This window comes from Bombus bifarius, unplaced genomic scaffold (assembly GCF_011952205.1).
Source record: "Bombus bifarius isolate JDL3187 unplaced genomic scaffold, Bbif_JDL3187 scf7180000007966, whole genome shotgun sequence".
Classification (NCBI taxonomy): domain Eukaryota; kingdom Metazoa; phylum Arthropoda; class Insecta; order Hymenoptera; family Apidae; genus Bombus; species Bombus bifarius.
Genome location: NW_022884352.1, coordinates 4,018,656 through 4,036,629, shown reverse-complemented (window position 1 = coordinate 4,036,629; position 17,974 = coordinate 4,018,656). Strand labels below are relative to the sequence as shown.

General features: G+C 36.3%; 2 protein-coding genes across 2 annotated transcripts; both read left to right on the top strand.

The window, feature by feature from the left end:
* Positions 1 to 492: 492 nt before the first annotated feature.
* On the top strand, positions 493 to 4,217 carry LOC117206843 (facilitated trehalose transporter Tret1-like). The gene is made up of 3 exons (XM_033446566.1): positions 493 to 510; positions 1,380 to 1,497; positions 2,348 to 4,217. Exons 1-3 carry the CDS (start codon positions 493 to 495, stop codon positions 4,033 to 4,035), a joined length of 1,824 nt encoding a protein of 607 aa, XP_033302457.1. The 3' UTR covers positions 4,036 to 4,217.
* Positions 4,218 to 12,542: 8,325 nt separating this feature from the next.
* Positions 12,543 to 16,825, top strand: LOC117206839 (facilitated trehalose transporter Tret1-like). The gene is made up of 3 exons (XM_033446552.1): positions 12,543 to 12,551; positions 12,668 to 13,889; positions 15,972 to 16,825. The coding sequence occupies exons 1-3, from the start codon at positions 12,543 to 12,545 to the stop codon at positions 16,778 to 16,780; spliced, it is 2,040 nt and encodes a 679-aa protein (XP_033302443.1). The 3' UTR covers positions 16,781 to 16,825.
* The last annotated feature ends 1,149 nt before the right edge of the window (positions 16,826 to 17,974 follow it).

The window sequence follows — 17,974 nt, the reverse complement described above, 5'->3', positions numbered from 1 at the left end:
TAGTCGGAGCAGTGCAATTATTTTTGCTCATTTCAATTTTTATATTATGGGAAATATGTATCATAAACATTTGGCATTCGACTGTTCTAACGTTACAATTAGGATATTTCCTAGATATAATATGTACAAAAATATTATTGTTCCTATGTCGGAATATTTAAAATTAATTCGTTACATTTAAACATATAACAAGGAGAATTAGAAGTGTTTATGTGTTGAAATAATGTCGACTGTATGTAAAGAGGAAGTAGCCCTAGAAGTACCCAGTATGGTTGTGACACTCGTGGAAATCGAACAAATCAATACGAAATCCGTAAATCACGAGATTCAGTGCAATGATCTTTTACAGTTGTTCTTTTTTTGCGATAGATAACTACCCATGATCATTCGTGCATTTTTTAAATAATTATGAGTGAACTGGATTCTACAAATTGAATTATTGAAAATCTATCGTGATTATATAATTGCGTAAAAATACTTATTTTTGGCAACATGTCCCAGCGTAGGACGGTAAGCATTTCATATGATTATACAATATATATTTTTGAAATAAACAGTTAGAAATTAAATATCGCAGAGTAACAAATTCTAATTGAATGAGAATATAAAAAAAGGGTCCGTTTGAGATACCTATTTTCAGCGAATTTAACTATTATTCTTTTATTTCCAAATAGAGATACGAATCCATAGCAATTAAAGTTTTGATTCCTACGACTCGATTAAAAGTTTTGGCAAATAATCAAATGTATTAACATATCGTGTTGATATTTAAAAGTCACAATAATCCGAAATCTTTGACCTTGTGTATGGATCGATCGTGATCATTTAAAATTTTGAATCTTCCACCCTGATTTAAATTGTCACGACCCACCAAAACATAAAGTTCAAAGCTTAAAACTGTTACCTCTCATAAATATCGAATCATATTCGAAGGTTCAAACGATTCTTCGGTATTATCTATACGACATGTTAATATAATTCATTAATTTCAAAAAATATTTAAGAAATATATAGAAACCTTTCAAATAATTATTAATTTGGAGGACAATCAAAGGAAATGATTTTAGAAGAAAGATGTCGAAAGCATAAATAACCTTTAGCAAACGTCAGTGGAAAACTCAAGTTCGTCTTCTATCTGTAATAACATCAAATAACATCAAGGATATTTTAATGCTGTTGATAGAATACCATATAATTGTATTTCTATTAAGAAAGGAGAAAGAAAATTTTTTAATTGCTTTGAAGAAATATTAATATTTAAATACTTCTTAATAGCTTTTCCGTGATTTGGAATTTATATTCGCTCAAAAGTTTGATTAGACTATCGGATTAAGATGGAATTATGATTTCTATTCATAACAAAGGTATCTGTTTTCCAGGCTCCCAGCAGATTGTCTGAGGGCAGTGGTTTGGGTCGTGTCGTTTTATCACTGCAAGAAACAGCTCGTAGGCTGTGCAACCGAAAATTCCGGCGACAATTCCTAGCATGTAGTATCGGTTAGTTTTCACTCTTGATATTACGTCATGTATTTATCTGTAATTTTAATACACAGAATGCAATTTCCTTTCCTCCCCTCGATAGTGATGTTCCTAAATTATTTCTCACTTCTATTTACTTGCGTACCATCGTTTAAAGTTGCATTTCTATTCCATCCTACATTACGATAAATTTAACATTTCGATTCAGATATTCATCGCACTGATGCTTTCTTATATCATAAACCAAGTGCGGACTTTTATATATTTATGAGAAATCTGAAAGCAAAGAAATGTACATTATTACACATTAATACACCTATACTTATCGCAAGTCTCTAATAAATTTTACTTCATGTAGTATCTTACTTAATGCACATATAATGCGAATGGATTAACAGATTAATAATAAAATAGCTAAGAAATAAAACTAGTGGAAAGCATCCGTGCTAACATAGCGAAGAGTCCATTTACTTATAGCCTGCGGTATGTATTAATTATAAATATAATAGTGTTAAGCTACACAGAGGTTTCGGTAAAATAAATAATTTACTTTATTCACACATAACAGCTATACATATATATTACACTCTGAAGACCTCGATTACCTTCTTACACGCACGCATGTTGTCAATAGACTATTCGAGATTCAACTAACAGCTACCAATCGTCTTTTGTCTCACCTGAGACCTGGACGTCCTCTGACGCTTACACGCACATTTACATGTTCAGTGTAAATGTATCATCTACCTAACAATTAGTAGTATATATTAAAAATACAAATTTGTGTAAATGTTCGCAGTGTAATTATAAAACGACCGCGCTACAATTAACAAATTCTATATATAGCATTAACTGTTTCTCATTCCAGCAACGATAACCATGGGCTTGGTCGGTACAGTCAACGGATGGATAAAGATTTCACTTGCCCACCTAACAACTGGAAGCGGCGACGTGCCGCTAATGATAACAGAGGACGAATCTTCATGGGTCGTTTCTTTGACAGTACTTGGTTCAATGATCGGTTCACTTCTGGCTGCCCAGTTGGCCGATCGCATCGGTCGTAAATACTGCCTCCTTGTATGCAGCACAATGTTCACCATAGGCTGGTTAATCATCTGCTTCGCATCATCCGCGCCAATGCTATACCTTGCTGGGGTGACTTTAGGTATAGGCGTTGGTATTGCCCACACGATAAATCCCATGTTCGTATCAGAAGTCGCCGACATCAAATACAGAGGATCTATAGGTGTTCTAATCGCAGCGAACGTAAATTCGGGGATACTACTAACCTACGCACTATCAGTATGGCTGACGTACAAGTTACAGCTGGCGCTTCTTGTAATAATATCCCTTATATCCATCTTGACGACCTTGTACTTCCCCGAAACTCCGTATTTCTTGGTGGCAAAAGGTCAAAAGGAGCAAGCATGCAAGTCGATAGTATATTACAAATGCATCGAAGATCCTGACAAAGTGAAAATGGAACTACGTACTCTACGCGATCAAGTCAGACACGAATTACACCAACAAGTCAGATACGAATTACTCCAACAATCCACGAGCGATTTACACTCAGAATCAGGACGCGATTTACCCCCACAATCCAGAAGCGATTTACCATCACAATCCAGAAGTGATTTACCCTCACAATCCACATACGTAATACATTCAGAAGTCGTAAGTGAAGAACACCAGCAACCCACAGGTGAATTACGCCCACAATCCTTGCGCGAATTACACTCACAATCTAGAAGCCATTTACGCAAACAATCCAGTGTGGATTTACAAGAATCAACGGACATACCTGAGACATACATGGAGTTATCTAAATATACCTGCTTAGACAAGCTGCGAGCAATACTACAACGAAGCAACAGGAATGCTCTGTTTATCATGCTTGGCTTGATCATGGCACAACAACTTAGCGGAAACTTCTCCGTTACGGAGTACCTGGAACAAGACATTGACAGAAAATGGGCCACTTTCAGTCCGCAGGATGCGATGATTTTTGTCCAGGTTGTCCGCTATGTATCTGGCTATATAGCCATGCTAATAGTGACACATTGTGGAAGAAGGAAACTTTTGATTGTGTCTACGATGGGGTCATGTCTTTCATTGATTATTTTTGCAGGTTGTCTTTTCTTAGATCAACATAACTTTGACCACCCCACCTTCACTATTGTTTCCATTCATTTCTTAAGTGGGTATCAATTATTGTTTCAAATTGGTTTAGGACTGTTACCCAATGTTCTCCTATGCGACTTATTTCCTACGGAACTAAAAGGCATTGTTGGTGCCATCGTTGTCATTTTCAATGGTATAGTTGGTTTTACCGCGACGAAACTGAATCAAGTGATTATCGAGAATGTAGAATGGCATGCGATTTTCACTATCTTCGCAACATTATGCAGCTTGGCATTTCTGATGGTGTTCATATGGGTACCGGAAACAAAAGGAAAAACATATAACGAGATTGAAGCGCTTCTAACGGGTGAAAATTTGAATTCATCGAATGAAGAAGTTAGCAGCGATGAAATGGATAGTCGTGAAATATGACAGGAGAAAATGCACTGACAATCCATAGCACGGTGTCTCCATACTCGGAATATTTTATTTCTCATTTTTATTAGTATAACGATAAAGATCTACAATTTTATCACGATATGCAATTTTTGTAGTAACGTAGTTCTATTCGTTTGTACGTGTAATTTTAGAATTGTGTCTAACGAAGTTAGTGGTCATTTACAAACACATGTATTGCATAAATTGACTTGCATTGAACTCAGAGGAATACATGTTCTCGAACTAAACTTTTTATCCATTTCATAACACGAACAATGTAACAATACCAATTAACTCGAGATAATTGAACAAAAGTTAGCAAAAGTAAGAAAAGTAATATATTAAAAAAAGACAAGGTGACATAATACTGATAAGAACAATTTTTTATATCTCAGCTGTTATCTATGTTGTTATTTTTTGTTTGCAATATATAATTTGCAGCATACAATTGTATGCTGAAAAATCAGTATTTATGCTAAAAATAATGTAATATAATTAAAATAACGCATTGCTAACAAGTACTTATATTACATTGTGTTTGTCGCTGATAAGGATATGTGTATACAGATATAAATATATATGTGTAAGACACGGTCTTTTCAGCGTTATATTATAGTTATTACTGAAAAATATTTGAATACGTTTGTTCGAATATTACAGTAATTACTGTATCATAACACAGTGATAAATATCTAGCCTTGTCTAATAGGAATTCTATCGAACTGTTGAATGTTATTTTAGGTAAATTATGGCTATCATAATAGTGTTCACTTCAGAAATTTATAATATATCTTACTTTTAACATACGATAATTTACGCGAAAAATGTAGTATCGACAATTTTATAAAGTTTTGTCAATCAACAATTATGTATTTATTGTATATCTTTTAAACAAATATCTTCCTTATTAAAAAGCTACAAGAAACATGGAAATATTACTATCTATATATAAAATCACAAACAAGATATTGAATGTTCTATTTTATTTGAGTTATATTATAGACGAATTTATTACAGACACCCCTAGTGGAAATTAATTACAGGAGTCCGAATGAAGACGATTCAACTGTAATACCAAATACCGCTAAGGTCCTAAACCTGCGTCATGCTAGATCGGTTAAGTCGAGAACGATATTAACATGGTAAGAAAACCACCGAGTTCACTGGGTAAATTACTCGGAATACCAACTTTCTCTTCTACGGTAACATCACCCCCTCTTTTTCCCCAAAAAATTACTGATTTTGCATAAAAGAATTCGGACAAATCCTTTTTTGCCATTCATTTGAAAAATATTAGTTCCTTGATCGTTATGGAAAACAAACAACAAAAACATCTTGAAGAACGATCGAAGCGGAAATTAAAGATTAAAACTGAAAGTAAAGGTCGAGTTAAACCTAAAACTAAATTACAGTTATATTATAATTCTCTGTGAGATGGTAATTTGTATATGTATCGATATTTCACACATTCCCTATTATAAAAACGCGACTAGACGTGACAATACATGGGACTTTGTGTCCCGTGAAATACATCGAAAAATATCAGTGTTTTTCATGCTCCCTACGATTCATAACGCTGCGTCGCGACGATTCTAATTATCTGAAAAGGGTACTCGCTAATGAAAATGAAGAGGAAACTTCCGCAAGCAAAGGTTGGATATTCTAATAATAAAAAATAGTCTATGCTCTCAAATCCACCGAATGACAAAATTCGCAATCACTTAGTTGCAAACTAAGTCAATGTATACAAGAGTCCGGTGATTCTTTGAGTCGTGAGCCTGAACGCAATATTATTCGATATAATTGGGACGAGTGCACAAGGAATCGAGCAATACTGTATACATTCACAAAAATTATAGATACGATGCAAGTGTACCGTGTGCACGGAGATGCAGATGCATGGAGGGAAAATGATTTGGGCGAAGCGTTTCTCTACTGAGGAAATTTCAAACGAAGAAGTGTTTCGACGCGTGAGAGATCGTAGAAAATACGACAGTTGCAGTGGGAAACATCGAAATAGAGCGAAAGTAAAGAGAACAAGAATTGCCGCGATAAGGAAAGCTATGCTCCAAGAAATTCAAGATAATTCAAATACTGGATTATGATCGCAACGTAGCCGATGTAGCAACATAGAACAAAAATAATTAATAGTCGGAGCAGTGCAATTATTTTTGCTCATTTCAATGTTTATATTATGGGAAATATGTATCATAAACATTTGGCATTCGACTGTTCTAACGTTACAATTAGGATATTTCCTAGATATAATATGTACAAAAATATTATTGTTCCTATGTCGGAATATTTAAAATTAATTCGTTACATTTAATCATATAACAAGGAGAACTAGAAGTGTTTATGTGTTGAAATAATGTCGACTGTATGTAAAGGGGAAGTAGCCCTAGAAGTACCCAGTACGGTTGTGACACTCGTGGAAATCGAACAAATCGATACGAAATCCGTAAATCACGAGATTCAGTGTAATGATTTCTTACAGTTCTTCATTTTTTGCGATAGATAACTGCCCATGATCATTCGTGCAATTTTTAAATAATTATGTGTGAACCGGGTTCTACAAATTGAATTCTTGAAAATCTATCGTGATTATATAATTGCGTAAAAGTACTTATTTTTGGCAACATGTCTCAGCGTAGGACGGTAAGCATTTAATATGATTATACAACATATATTTTTGAAGTAAACAGTTAGAAATTAAATATCGCAGAGTAACAAATTCTAATTGAATGAGAATATATCCAATCCAATATATCCGAGATCCAAAGAATCGTCTGAACCTACGAATATGATTCGTTATTTAAAAGTCACAATAATCTGAAATCTTTGACCTTGTGTCTGGATCGATCGTAATCATTTAAAATTTGGAATCTTTCACCCTGATTTAAACTGTCACGACCCACCAAAACATAATGTTCAAAGCTTAAAACTGTTACCTCTTATAAATATCGAATCATATTCGAAGGTTCAAACGGTTCTTCGGTATTATCTATACGACATGTTAATATATTTCATTAATTTCAAAAAATATTTAAGAAATATATAAAAACCTTTCAAATGATTATTGATTTGGAGGACAATCAAAGGAAATGATTTTAGAAGAAAGATATCAAGAACATAAATAACCTTTAGCAAAAGTTAGTGAAAAACTCAAGTACGTCTTCTATCTATAATAACATCAAATAACATCAAGTATATTTTAATGCTGTTGATAGAAATACCATAAATTGACTTTCTATTAAGATAGGAAAAAGAAACTTTTTAATTCTTTTGAAAAGATATTAATATTAAAATGCTTATTAATATCTTTTCCGTGATTTGGAATTTATATTCGCTCAAAAGTTTGACTAGACTATCGAATTAGAATAGAATTATGATTCCTATTCATAACAAAGGTATCTGTTTTCCAGGCTCCCAGCAATTTGCCTGAGGGCAGTGGTTTGGGTCATGTCGTTTTATCAATGCTAGACACAGCTAGTAGGATGTGCAACCTAAAATTCCGGCGACAATTCCTAGCATGTAGTATCGGTTAGTTTTCACTCTTGATATTACGTCATGTATTTATCTGTAATTTTAATACACAGAATGCAATTTCCTTTCCTCCCCTCGATAGTGATGTTCCTAAATTATTTCTCACTTCTATTTACTTGCGTACCATCGTTTAAAGTTGCATTTCTATTCCATCCTACATTACGATAAATTTAACATTTCGATTCAGATATTCATCGCACTGATGCTTTCTTATATCATAAACCAAGTGCGGACTTTTATATATTTATGAGAAATCTGAAAGCAAAGAAATGTACATTATTACACATTAATACACCTATACTTATCGCAAGTCTCTAATAAATTTTACTTCATGTAGTATCTTACTTAATGCACATATAATGCGAATGGATTAACAGATTAATAATAAAATAGCTAAGAAATAATACTAGTGGAAAGCATTCGTGCTAACATCGCGAAGAATCCATTTACCTATAGCCTGCGGTATGTATTTATTATAAATATATTAGTGTTAAGGTATAGAGGGGATTCGGAGAAATAAATAATTTACTTTATTCACACACAACAGCTATACATATATATTACACTCTGAAGACCTCGATTACCTTCTTACACGCACGCTTGTTGTCAACATACTATTCTAGATTCTTCTAACAGTTACCAATTGTCTTTTGTCTTAAGTGAGACCTGGGCTTCCTCTGACGCTTACACACATTGACATGTACAGTGCAATGTATCATCTACCTAACACGCCTCCTTACATTTATACTGTACACTTAATTGTATTTACATGCTTGTCGAATTAACTAGCAGAAAATTTAACACTTATGGCTTTATTCACATTCCTCTTATTTTACATTCATCCATAACCTAAAGCTTTTGAATTTCTGCCTACACAGTGCTTTCGTATAAATATCCGCAGTATTTTCGTTTGTACTTACTTTAATTATATTTATCTTATTTTCCTTTAAGCATTCGTGAACGTAGTGGTAATGAACTTCAATGTGTTTAGAATTTTTTGTGAAATTTCCCTACTTTGCTATACTTATCACTCCAGAGTTATCCTCACAAATTTTTGCAGAGTTATCGTCTAGATTTACATCGAAGACCTTCATAATTTCCCTAATTCACTCACCGCTTCCGATAGGGCTACATACTCTGTGTACGTCGAGGCTTTTGTCACACCCCTTTGTTTTTTAGACTTCCAACCGATTACATTTCCATACAATTTAATTACATATCCAGATGTAGATTTTCTATCTAAATGATCTCCTGCCCAATCAGTATCCACATAACAATCTATCGTTTCACATTTTTCATTCCTTTTATAATGTAACCTTAAATCCCTAGTCCGGTACAAATATTTCAATATTCGCAAAGCATATTTAAAATGTGTCTCGTTACAACAATCTTGAAATCTACTTAAGATAATTCACACTATAACTTATATCGGGTCTGATATTTGTACTAATATACAGCAATGCACCAATTAAATTCTTGTATCCAATGTCCTTTCTATTTATCTCAGCTTTTTCAATTTTTAAATTTGTCTCCATAGGTGTACAGTACAATTTGCTGTCTTGTAATTTATATTTCTTTGCTAATGATTCAATGTATTTTGTTTGGCTTAGTGTCATTTTTTCAATATATTCTTCTACTTCACCTAAATCTTTCATTTTAAATTTATCAGTTTATAACTGCTTTATATTTTATATCCCTTTTTTTGTTTTTACTACAGATTAACAAATCGTCTACATATATTAGCAAATAAACAACATTTTCTCCCTCTCCATGAGTATATAGGCACAATTCTTAGTTGTTCTTCTTAAAACCTAATCTCATCACATACCTATCAAAACACTCATACCAATCCCTCGGACTTTCTTTTAACCCATAAAGCGCTCTCGATAATTTACAAACTCTATTCGTTCCGTCTGCATATCCCTTTAGTTGATTTACATATACCTCCGAGCTTACCTCACCATTTAAAAATGCAGTTTCTACATCCATTTGCTCAATGATTAATCCATTTTGGCAACAATATGATACAACAGCAATATCTTAAGGGTCTGATTACTCGCTACTGGAGAATATATGTCATCGACTACGTTTCTTCGTTGAAATCCTCTTACCACTAATCTAGCCTTATATCTGTCATCTGATTTTCTCGTGTAAACCCATTTCACATCTAATACTTCTTTGCCTTTTACCCTTTCTACCAATTTCCATGTTTTATTCTTATAGAGACATCCTATTTCTTTATCCATAGCCTGTTTCCAATCTTAACTATTTTCACAACAAATCGCCTCCTCAAATGTACAAGGAATATCTACTCTACAATAATTTGCGTGAATTTCACTACTGTTTTCCTTTTCTGGATACCTTATTGGAGTTCTCTTATTACGTGTAGATCTCCTAGGGATCTTTAAGCTTTCAGAACTACTATCATTTTCATCTTCTCTACTTTCTAACTCTTCCTTATTCATGATATCCAATAAATAATTATCTTTACTATCATCGCTATCTGCATCGAATGAATTCTCCTCAAAACCGATACATTTTGTGTCTGTTTCTATGACCTCTACATGTCTAGCTACTGTTATTTTTCCACCTAATAGGACTCTGTAACCTACTTCACTATATCCTAACAGAATTCCCATATCTGTCTTTCTCTCTGCAGTGTTGGCTAGTATTCGATTTTTCAAGTATGCCGCTGTACATACTATTTCCGGCCAATACTTTTTATGTACTTTCGCTTCCGTTAACAAGCAACGCGCCATGCCCATCACTGTTCTATTATATCTTTTCGCTGTTCCGTCTAATTCATGTACGTAAGTTGGACAATTATTTATTACGATACCTTTGTCCCTAACAGATTTATAAATTCGATTGTTTAAGTATTCTCTTCCATTATCGCATCTCAATATTTTTAACCTCTTGCCCGTTAGGTTCTCAACTTCATTTACAAACTGTACGAGAGAATCAAACACCTCATCTTTTGATTTTATACAATAGATCCTATCTATTTTACTATAATCATCGATAAATGAAATAAAATATTTCTCTCCATTTAATCCGGTAGTCTTAAAGGGACCGCACAAGTCCGTATGAATAATTTTCATTATCTCCCTAGCCTTAGTCCGATTATTTTTGAAAGGTAAATTATGCATTTTACTTTCTATACACACCTTACATTTCAACAATTCCTTTTCAAATTTATTCGGAATACCTGTCACTAGCTGCTCTTTACTCAAAATATTTAAGTATTTAAAATTTACGTGTCCTAGCATCCTATGCCATCTTTCCTTTTTACTCATACCACTACGTTCGGCACTGTTTACTAAGTGCTCCTTCCCTTTCAATATACTTTTCATTTTATATGTTCCATTTTCTTTGCCCGCTACAGCTGAAAGCTTATTGTTCTCATCTATTACTTTTGCAATATTTCCTTTTGAAATAACCATGTTATTATTATCCGTTAACTTGCCTAAACTAATCAAGTTTGCGGACATTTCTTTCACATAAAAAACTTTATTCATATTTGTTTTATTTCGCTTTCCAAATGCTTCAAAATAGCTTATAACATTTCCTACTTTTGTTGCCTTTATCGATCTATTATCGCCCAAATATATATTTACCGATTCTTTAAGATCGATAGATTTATCAAAATAATTTACATCGTTAATTATGTGATCGGTACAACCGCTATCTAATAGCCACGTTATTTCGTTATAATTTATCTCGTTCATCTCGCTGCTGTGTGCTGCGTGCACCGTTGCCATCCATGTGCCTGCTCCTGAATTGCCATACTCGCTCGTGCCGGCTGCTGATTGACGATGGAAGTTTCCACATACCCTGCTCGTATTGCCTTTGTTTCCTCTTCCTCTGCTGCGACCCCGTGTTGACCCACGCCGATAACTGTTAGTGCTTCTCGCTTGGACGCCATTTTGACACTCTCTTGCAAAATGTTCCACTTTCCCACATTTGAAGCAGCCTTCCTTTTTTGCAGCAAAAGCATTAGTTTTCATTTCTCCTCGATTTGATGTATTTTTCTTTTCCGCCATTTCTATTTTATTCCTCACGTACGCTACCGTTTGATTCTCTTCTTTCACTGCATCTATTATATCTAGCGATGTAGCTTCGGGTAACGTATTTAGCATGTAATTCAGCTTTTCCCTCTCACTCACTTGTGCTCCTGCACTTTTTAATTCGTTTATTAGCTTTTCAAAATCGCTGAAGAACGATGCTGAATCACTGTATTTATCGAGACTTATCCTCTCCAATCTCCTTTTGCACACGATCTGTAGTACCGTCGATTCTCTCAAATACATTTCGTCGAACTTTTTCATTATTTCATACGCTGTCTTTTCTTCCCTAATATATTCTAATTGTCTATTTGAGATGGCACTATAAATTATATTTATCGCCTTCAGATCCATTTTCTCCCAGTCGGGATTGTCTGTTTCGGTCTTCACTCTAGTTATAACAATATCACATTATTTATACCTCAGAAACATCGTTATTCTCTTCTTCCACATCCCGTAATCCTCACCATCAAATATCGGTATCATAATTTCCGATCTTCCCATTTTAATTGATTTTCTATTCTTTACTCAAGCGTTTCTACGTGCTCGAAGTATTTTTTCTTTTATTTTATATCCTTTGAACGTTTCTTCCCTTACTAAACTCATCCGAACTAACTCGCAAGACTAAAACCCACGCACTAAATAGCTTGCAAAATAGTAACCACGCTCTGCTACCATATTAAGCTATACAGAGAATTCGGAAAAATAAATAATTTACATTATTCACACACAACAGCTATACATACATATTACACTCTGAAGACGTCGACAAACTTCTTACACGCACGCTTGTTATCAACAGACTATTCTAGATTCTTCTAACAGTTACCAATCGTCTTTTATCTCGCCTGAGACCTGGACATCCTCTGACACTTACACACACACATTCACATGTTCAGTGTAAATGTATCATCTACCTAACAATTAGTAGTATATATTAAAAATACAAATTTGCGTAAATATTCGAAGTGTAATTATAAAACAACCGCACTACAATTAACATATGCTATATATAGCATTATCTGTTTCTCATTCCAGCAACGATAACCATGGGCTTGGCCGGTACAGTCAACGGATGGACAAAGACTTCACTTGTCCACCTAACGACTGGAAGCGGCGACGTGCCGCTAATGTTAACAGAGGACGAATCTTCATGGGTCGTTTCTTTGACAGTACTTGGTTCAATGATCGGTTCACTTCTGACTGTCCAGTTGGCCGATCGCAGCGGTCGTAAATACTGTCTCCTTGTATGCAGCACAATGTTCACCATAGGCTGGTTCATCATCTACGAAGCAACATCCGTGCCAAAGCTATACCTTGCTGGTGTGACTCTCGGTATAGGCGTTGGTATTGCCCACACGATAAATCCCATGTTCGTGTCAGAAATCGCCGACATCAAATACAGAGGATCTCTAGGTGCTCTAATCGCAGCGAACGCAAATTCCGGGACACTACTAAGCTACGCTCTAGCACTTTGGCTGACGTACAAGTCACAGGTGCTGCTTCTTGTAATAACATCCTTTGCATCCCTCTTGCCAATCTCGCGCTTCCCCGAAAGTCCGTATTTCTTGATGGCAAAAGGTCAAAAGGAGCAAGCACGCTTGTCGATAGCATATTACAAAGACATCGAAGATCCTCGCAAAGTGAAAATCGAACAACGTGTTCTACGCGATCAAGTCTCACACGAACTGCAGCAACAATTCGGAGACGAATTACATCAACAATCCGGGAGCGATTTACACTCACAATCAAGACGTGACTTACCCCCCCAATCCAGAAGCGATTTACCTTCACAATCAAGACGCGATTTACCCCCACAGTCCAGAAGCGATTTACCTTCACAATCCAGAAGCGATTTACCTTCACAATCCAGAAGCGATTTACCCTCACAATCAAGACGCGAAGCACACTCAGATTCCTTTTGGACAGTAGTAGACACAGAACCCATGTCCTATTTAAACTTACCATCCAGTAGCGATTCACTCCCACAATCCACACCCGTAATAAACTCAGCAGTCATATACGAAGTACACCTGCAACCCACAGATGAATTACTGATACAATCAACGCGCAAATTACACTCACAATCCACAAGCGAATTACAATTACCTACCGCAAGCAAAATACACCGATCATTCGCAGGCGAAATACACCGACCATCCACAAGCGAAAATCACTCAAAATCCACAAGCGAATTACACCAACCATCCACAAGTGAAATACACCGTACATCCACAAGCGAAAAACACTCAAAATCTGCAAGCGAATTACACCGACCATCCACAAGCCAAATACACCGACAATCCACATGCGAAATACAAGGAGCATTCACAAGCCAAATACACCAACCAACCACAAGCCAAATACACCGCCAATCCACATGCGAAATACAAGGACCATCCTCAAGCCAAACACACCGACCATCCACAAGCGAAATACACCGTCAACCCACATGCGAAATACAAGGAGCATTCACAAGCCAAATACACCGACCATCCACAATCCAAATACACCGACAATCCACAAGCGAAAAACACCCATTATCCGCAAGCGAAATACACCGATCATCCACAAGCGAAAAATACCCATTATCCGCAAGCGAAATACAAGGACCACCCACAAGCCCAATACACCGACCAACCACGAGCCAAATACACCGACAATCCACATGCGAAATACAAGGAGCATCCACGAGGGAAATACGCCGGCCACCCCCGAGTCAAATACACCGACAATCCACAAGCGAAAAACACCCATTATCCGCAAGCGAAATACACCGATCACCCACAAGCGGAAAATACCGATTATCCGCAAGCGAAATACAAGGACCATCCACAAGCCAAATACACCGACCAACCACAAGCCAAATACACCAACAATCCGCATGCGAAATACAAGGAGTATCCACAAGCGAAATACGCCGACCATCCACAAGCGAAGTACACCGACAATCCACAAGCGAAAAACACCCATTATCCGCAAGCGAAATACACCGATCACCCACAAGCGGAAAATACCGGTTATCCGCAAGCGAAATACAAGGACCATCCACAAGCCCAATACGCCGACCAACCACGAGCCAAATACACCGACAATCCACATGCGAAATACAAGGAGCATCCACGAGGGAAATACGCCGGCCACCCCCGAGTCAAATACACCGACAATCCACAAGCGAAAAACACCCATTATCCGCAAGCGAAATACACCGATCACCCACAAGCGGAAAATACCGATTATCCGCAAGCGAAATACAAGGACCATCCACAAGCCAAATACACCGACCAACCACAAGCCAAATACACCAACAATCCGCATGCGAAATACAAGGAGTATCCACAAGCGAAATACGCCGACCATCCACAAGCGAAGTACACCGACCATCCACAAGCGAAGTACACCGACCATCCACAAGCCAAATACACCGAACATCCACAATCCAAATACATCGACAATCCACAAGCGAAAAATACCGATTATCCGCAAGCGAAATACAAGGCCCATCCACAAGCCAAATACACCGACCAACCACAAGCCAAATACACCGACCATCTACAAGCCAAATACACCGACAAACCACATGCGAAATACAAGGAGCATCCACAAGCGAAATACGCCGGCCACCCACAAGCCAAATACACCGACAATCCACAAGTCAAATACACCGATCATCTACAAGCGAAATACAAGGACCATCCTCAAGCCAAATACACCGACCATCCACAAGCGCAATACACAGACCATCCACAAGCGAAATACGCCGGCCATCCACAAGCCAAATACAACCACAATCCACATGCGAAATACAAGGACCATCGACAAGCCAAATACACCGATCACCCACAAGCCAAATACACCGGCAATCCACATGCGAAATACAAGGACCATCCACAAGCGAAATATACCGACCATCCACAATTGTAATACACCAACCATCCACAATCCAAATACACCGACCACCCACAAGCCAAATACACCGACCACCCACAAGCCAAATACACCGACCACCTACAAGCCAAATACACCGACCACCTACAAGCCAAATACACCGACCACCCACGAGCCAAATACACCGACCACCCACAATCCAAATACACCGACAATCCACATGCGAAATACAAGGACCACCCACAAGCCAAATACACCGACCACCCACAAGCGAAATTCACCGACCACCCACAAATGAAATACTCCGACCATCCAGAAGCGAAATACACCGATTATCCGCAAGCGAAATACACCGACCATCCACAAGCGAAATACAAGGACCATCCACTAGTCAAATACTCCCACAAACGAGAAGTGAATTACACTCACAAGCCAGAAGCGATTTTCGCACACAATCCAACGTGGATTCACGAGCATCAACGGACATACCTGAGACATACATTGGTGTGACTAAATATACCTGTTTAACCAAGCTGCGAGCATTACTACAACGAAGCAACAGGAATGCTCTGTTTATCATGCTTGGCTTGATCATGGCACAACAACTTAGCGGAAACTCTACCATTACGCGGTACCTGGAAGAATTGATTGGCAGAGATGCGGCCTTTATGGATCTGCACGAAGCGAGGATTTTGGTCCAGGCTGTCCCCTGTGTATGTGGCTATTCAATGACGGTAATAGTTACATATATTGGAAGAAGAACACTTTTGTTTCTGTCTACGATTGGGTCATGTATATCATTGCTTCTTCTAGCAGGTTATCATTTCTTACATGTACATAAGTTTGTCGACCCCACCACCTCTATTCTTCCCGTTTACTTCTTAAATTGGTATCACCTATTTTTTCATGTTGGTTTAGGAGTGTTACCCAATGTTCTCCTATGCGAATTATTTCCTGCGGAACTAAAAGGCATTATTGGTGCCATCGTAGTGATTTTCAATGGTTTAATTGGTTTTATCGCGTCGAAACTGTATCAAGTGATTACCGATAATGTAGAATGGTATGCGATTTCCTTTAGCTTCGCGACATCATGCTGGGTGGCATTTGTGATGGTGTTCATATGGGTACCGGAAACAAAAGGAAAAACAAATAGCGAGATTGAAGCGCTTTTAGTTAGTGAAAATTGGAATTGTTTGAATCAAGAAGTTAGCACTGATGAAATGGATAGTCGTGAAATATGACAAAAGAAATTGCACTGTACATTCATGGCACGGTGTCTCCATACTCGGAATATTTTATTTCTCATTTTTATTAGTATAACGATAAAGATCTACAATTTTATCACGATACGCAATTTTTGTAGTAACGTAGTTCTATTCGTTTGTACGTGTAATTTTAGAATTGTGTCTAACAAAGGTAGTGGTCATTTACAGACATATGTATTGCATAAATTGACTTGCATTGAACTCAGAGGAACACATGTTCTCAAACTAAACTTTTTATCCATTTCATAACACGAACAATGTAACAATAACAATTAACTCGAAATAATTGGACAACAGTTTGCAAAAGTAAGAAAAGTAATATATTAGGAAAGGACAAGGTGACATAATACTGATAAGAACAACTTTTTATATCTCAGCTGTTATCTATGTTGTTATTTTTTGTTTGCAATATATAATTTGCAGCATACAATTGTATGCTGAAAAATCAGTATTTATGCTAAAAATAATGTAATATAATTAAAATAACGAATTCCTAATAAGTACTTATATTACATTGTGTTTGTCGCTGATAAGGATATGTGTATACAGATATAAATATATATGTGTAAGACATAGTCTTTTCAGCGTTATATTATAGTTATTACTGAAAAATATTTGAATACGTTAGTTCGAATATCACAGTAATTACTGTATCATAACACAGTGATAAATACCTAGCCTTGTCTGGCAGAAATTCTAACGAGCTGCTGAATGTTATTTTAGGTAAATTACGGCTATAATAATAGTGTTCACTTCAGAAATTTATAATATTTCCTACTTTTAATATACGATACTTGACGCGAAAAAATAAATATCGACAATTTTATAAAGTTTTGTCTATAAACAATTATGTATTTATTGTATATCTTTTAAAGAAATATCTTCCTTATTAAAAAGCTACAAGAAACATGGAAACGTTACTATCTATATATAAAATAACAAACAAGATATTGAATGTTCTATTTTATTTAAGTTATATTATAGACGAATTCATTACAGACAACCCTAGCGGAAATTAATTAAAGGAGTCCGAATAAAGGTGTATCAACTGTATTAACAAATACTGCTAAGGTCCTAAACCTACGTCATGCAAAATCGGTAACGTCGAGAACGATATTAACATGGTAAGAAAACCTCCGAGTTCACTGGGTAAAGTACTCTGAATAGCAA

What these genes read in the sequence shown, in the direction of transcription:
- LOC117206839 (XM_033446552.1), top strand. An exon ending in AATACACCGTACATCCACAA is followed by an intron (nt 13,890 to 15,971) that starts GCGAAAAACACT and finishes TACACTCACAAG; the next exon opens with CCAGAAGCGATTTTCGCACA.
- LOC117206843 (XM_033446566.1), top strand. An exon ending in ATTCCTAGCATGTAGTATCG is followed by an intron (nt 1,498 to 2,347) that starts GTTAGTTTTCAC and finishes TTCTCATTCCAG; the next exon opens with CAACGATAACCATGGGCTTG.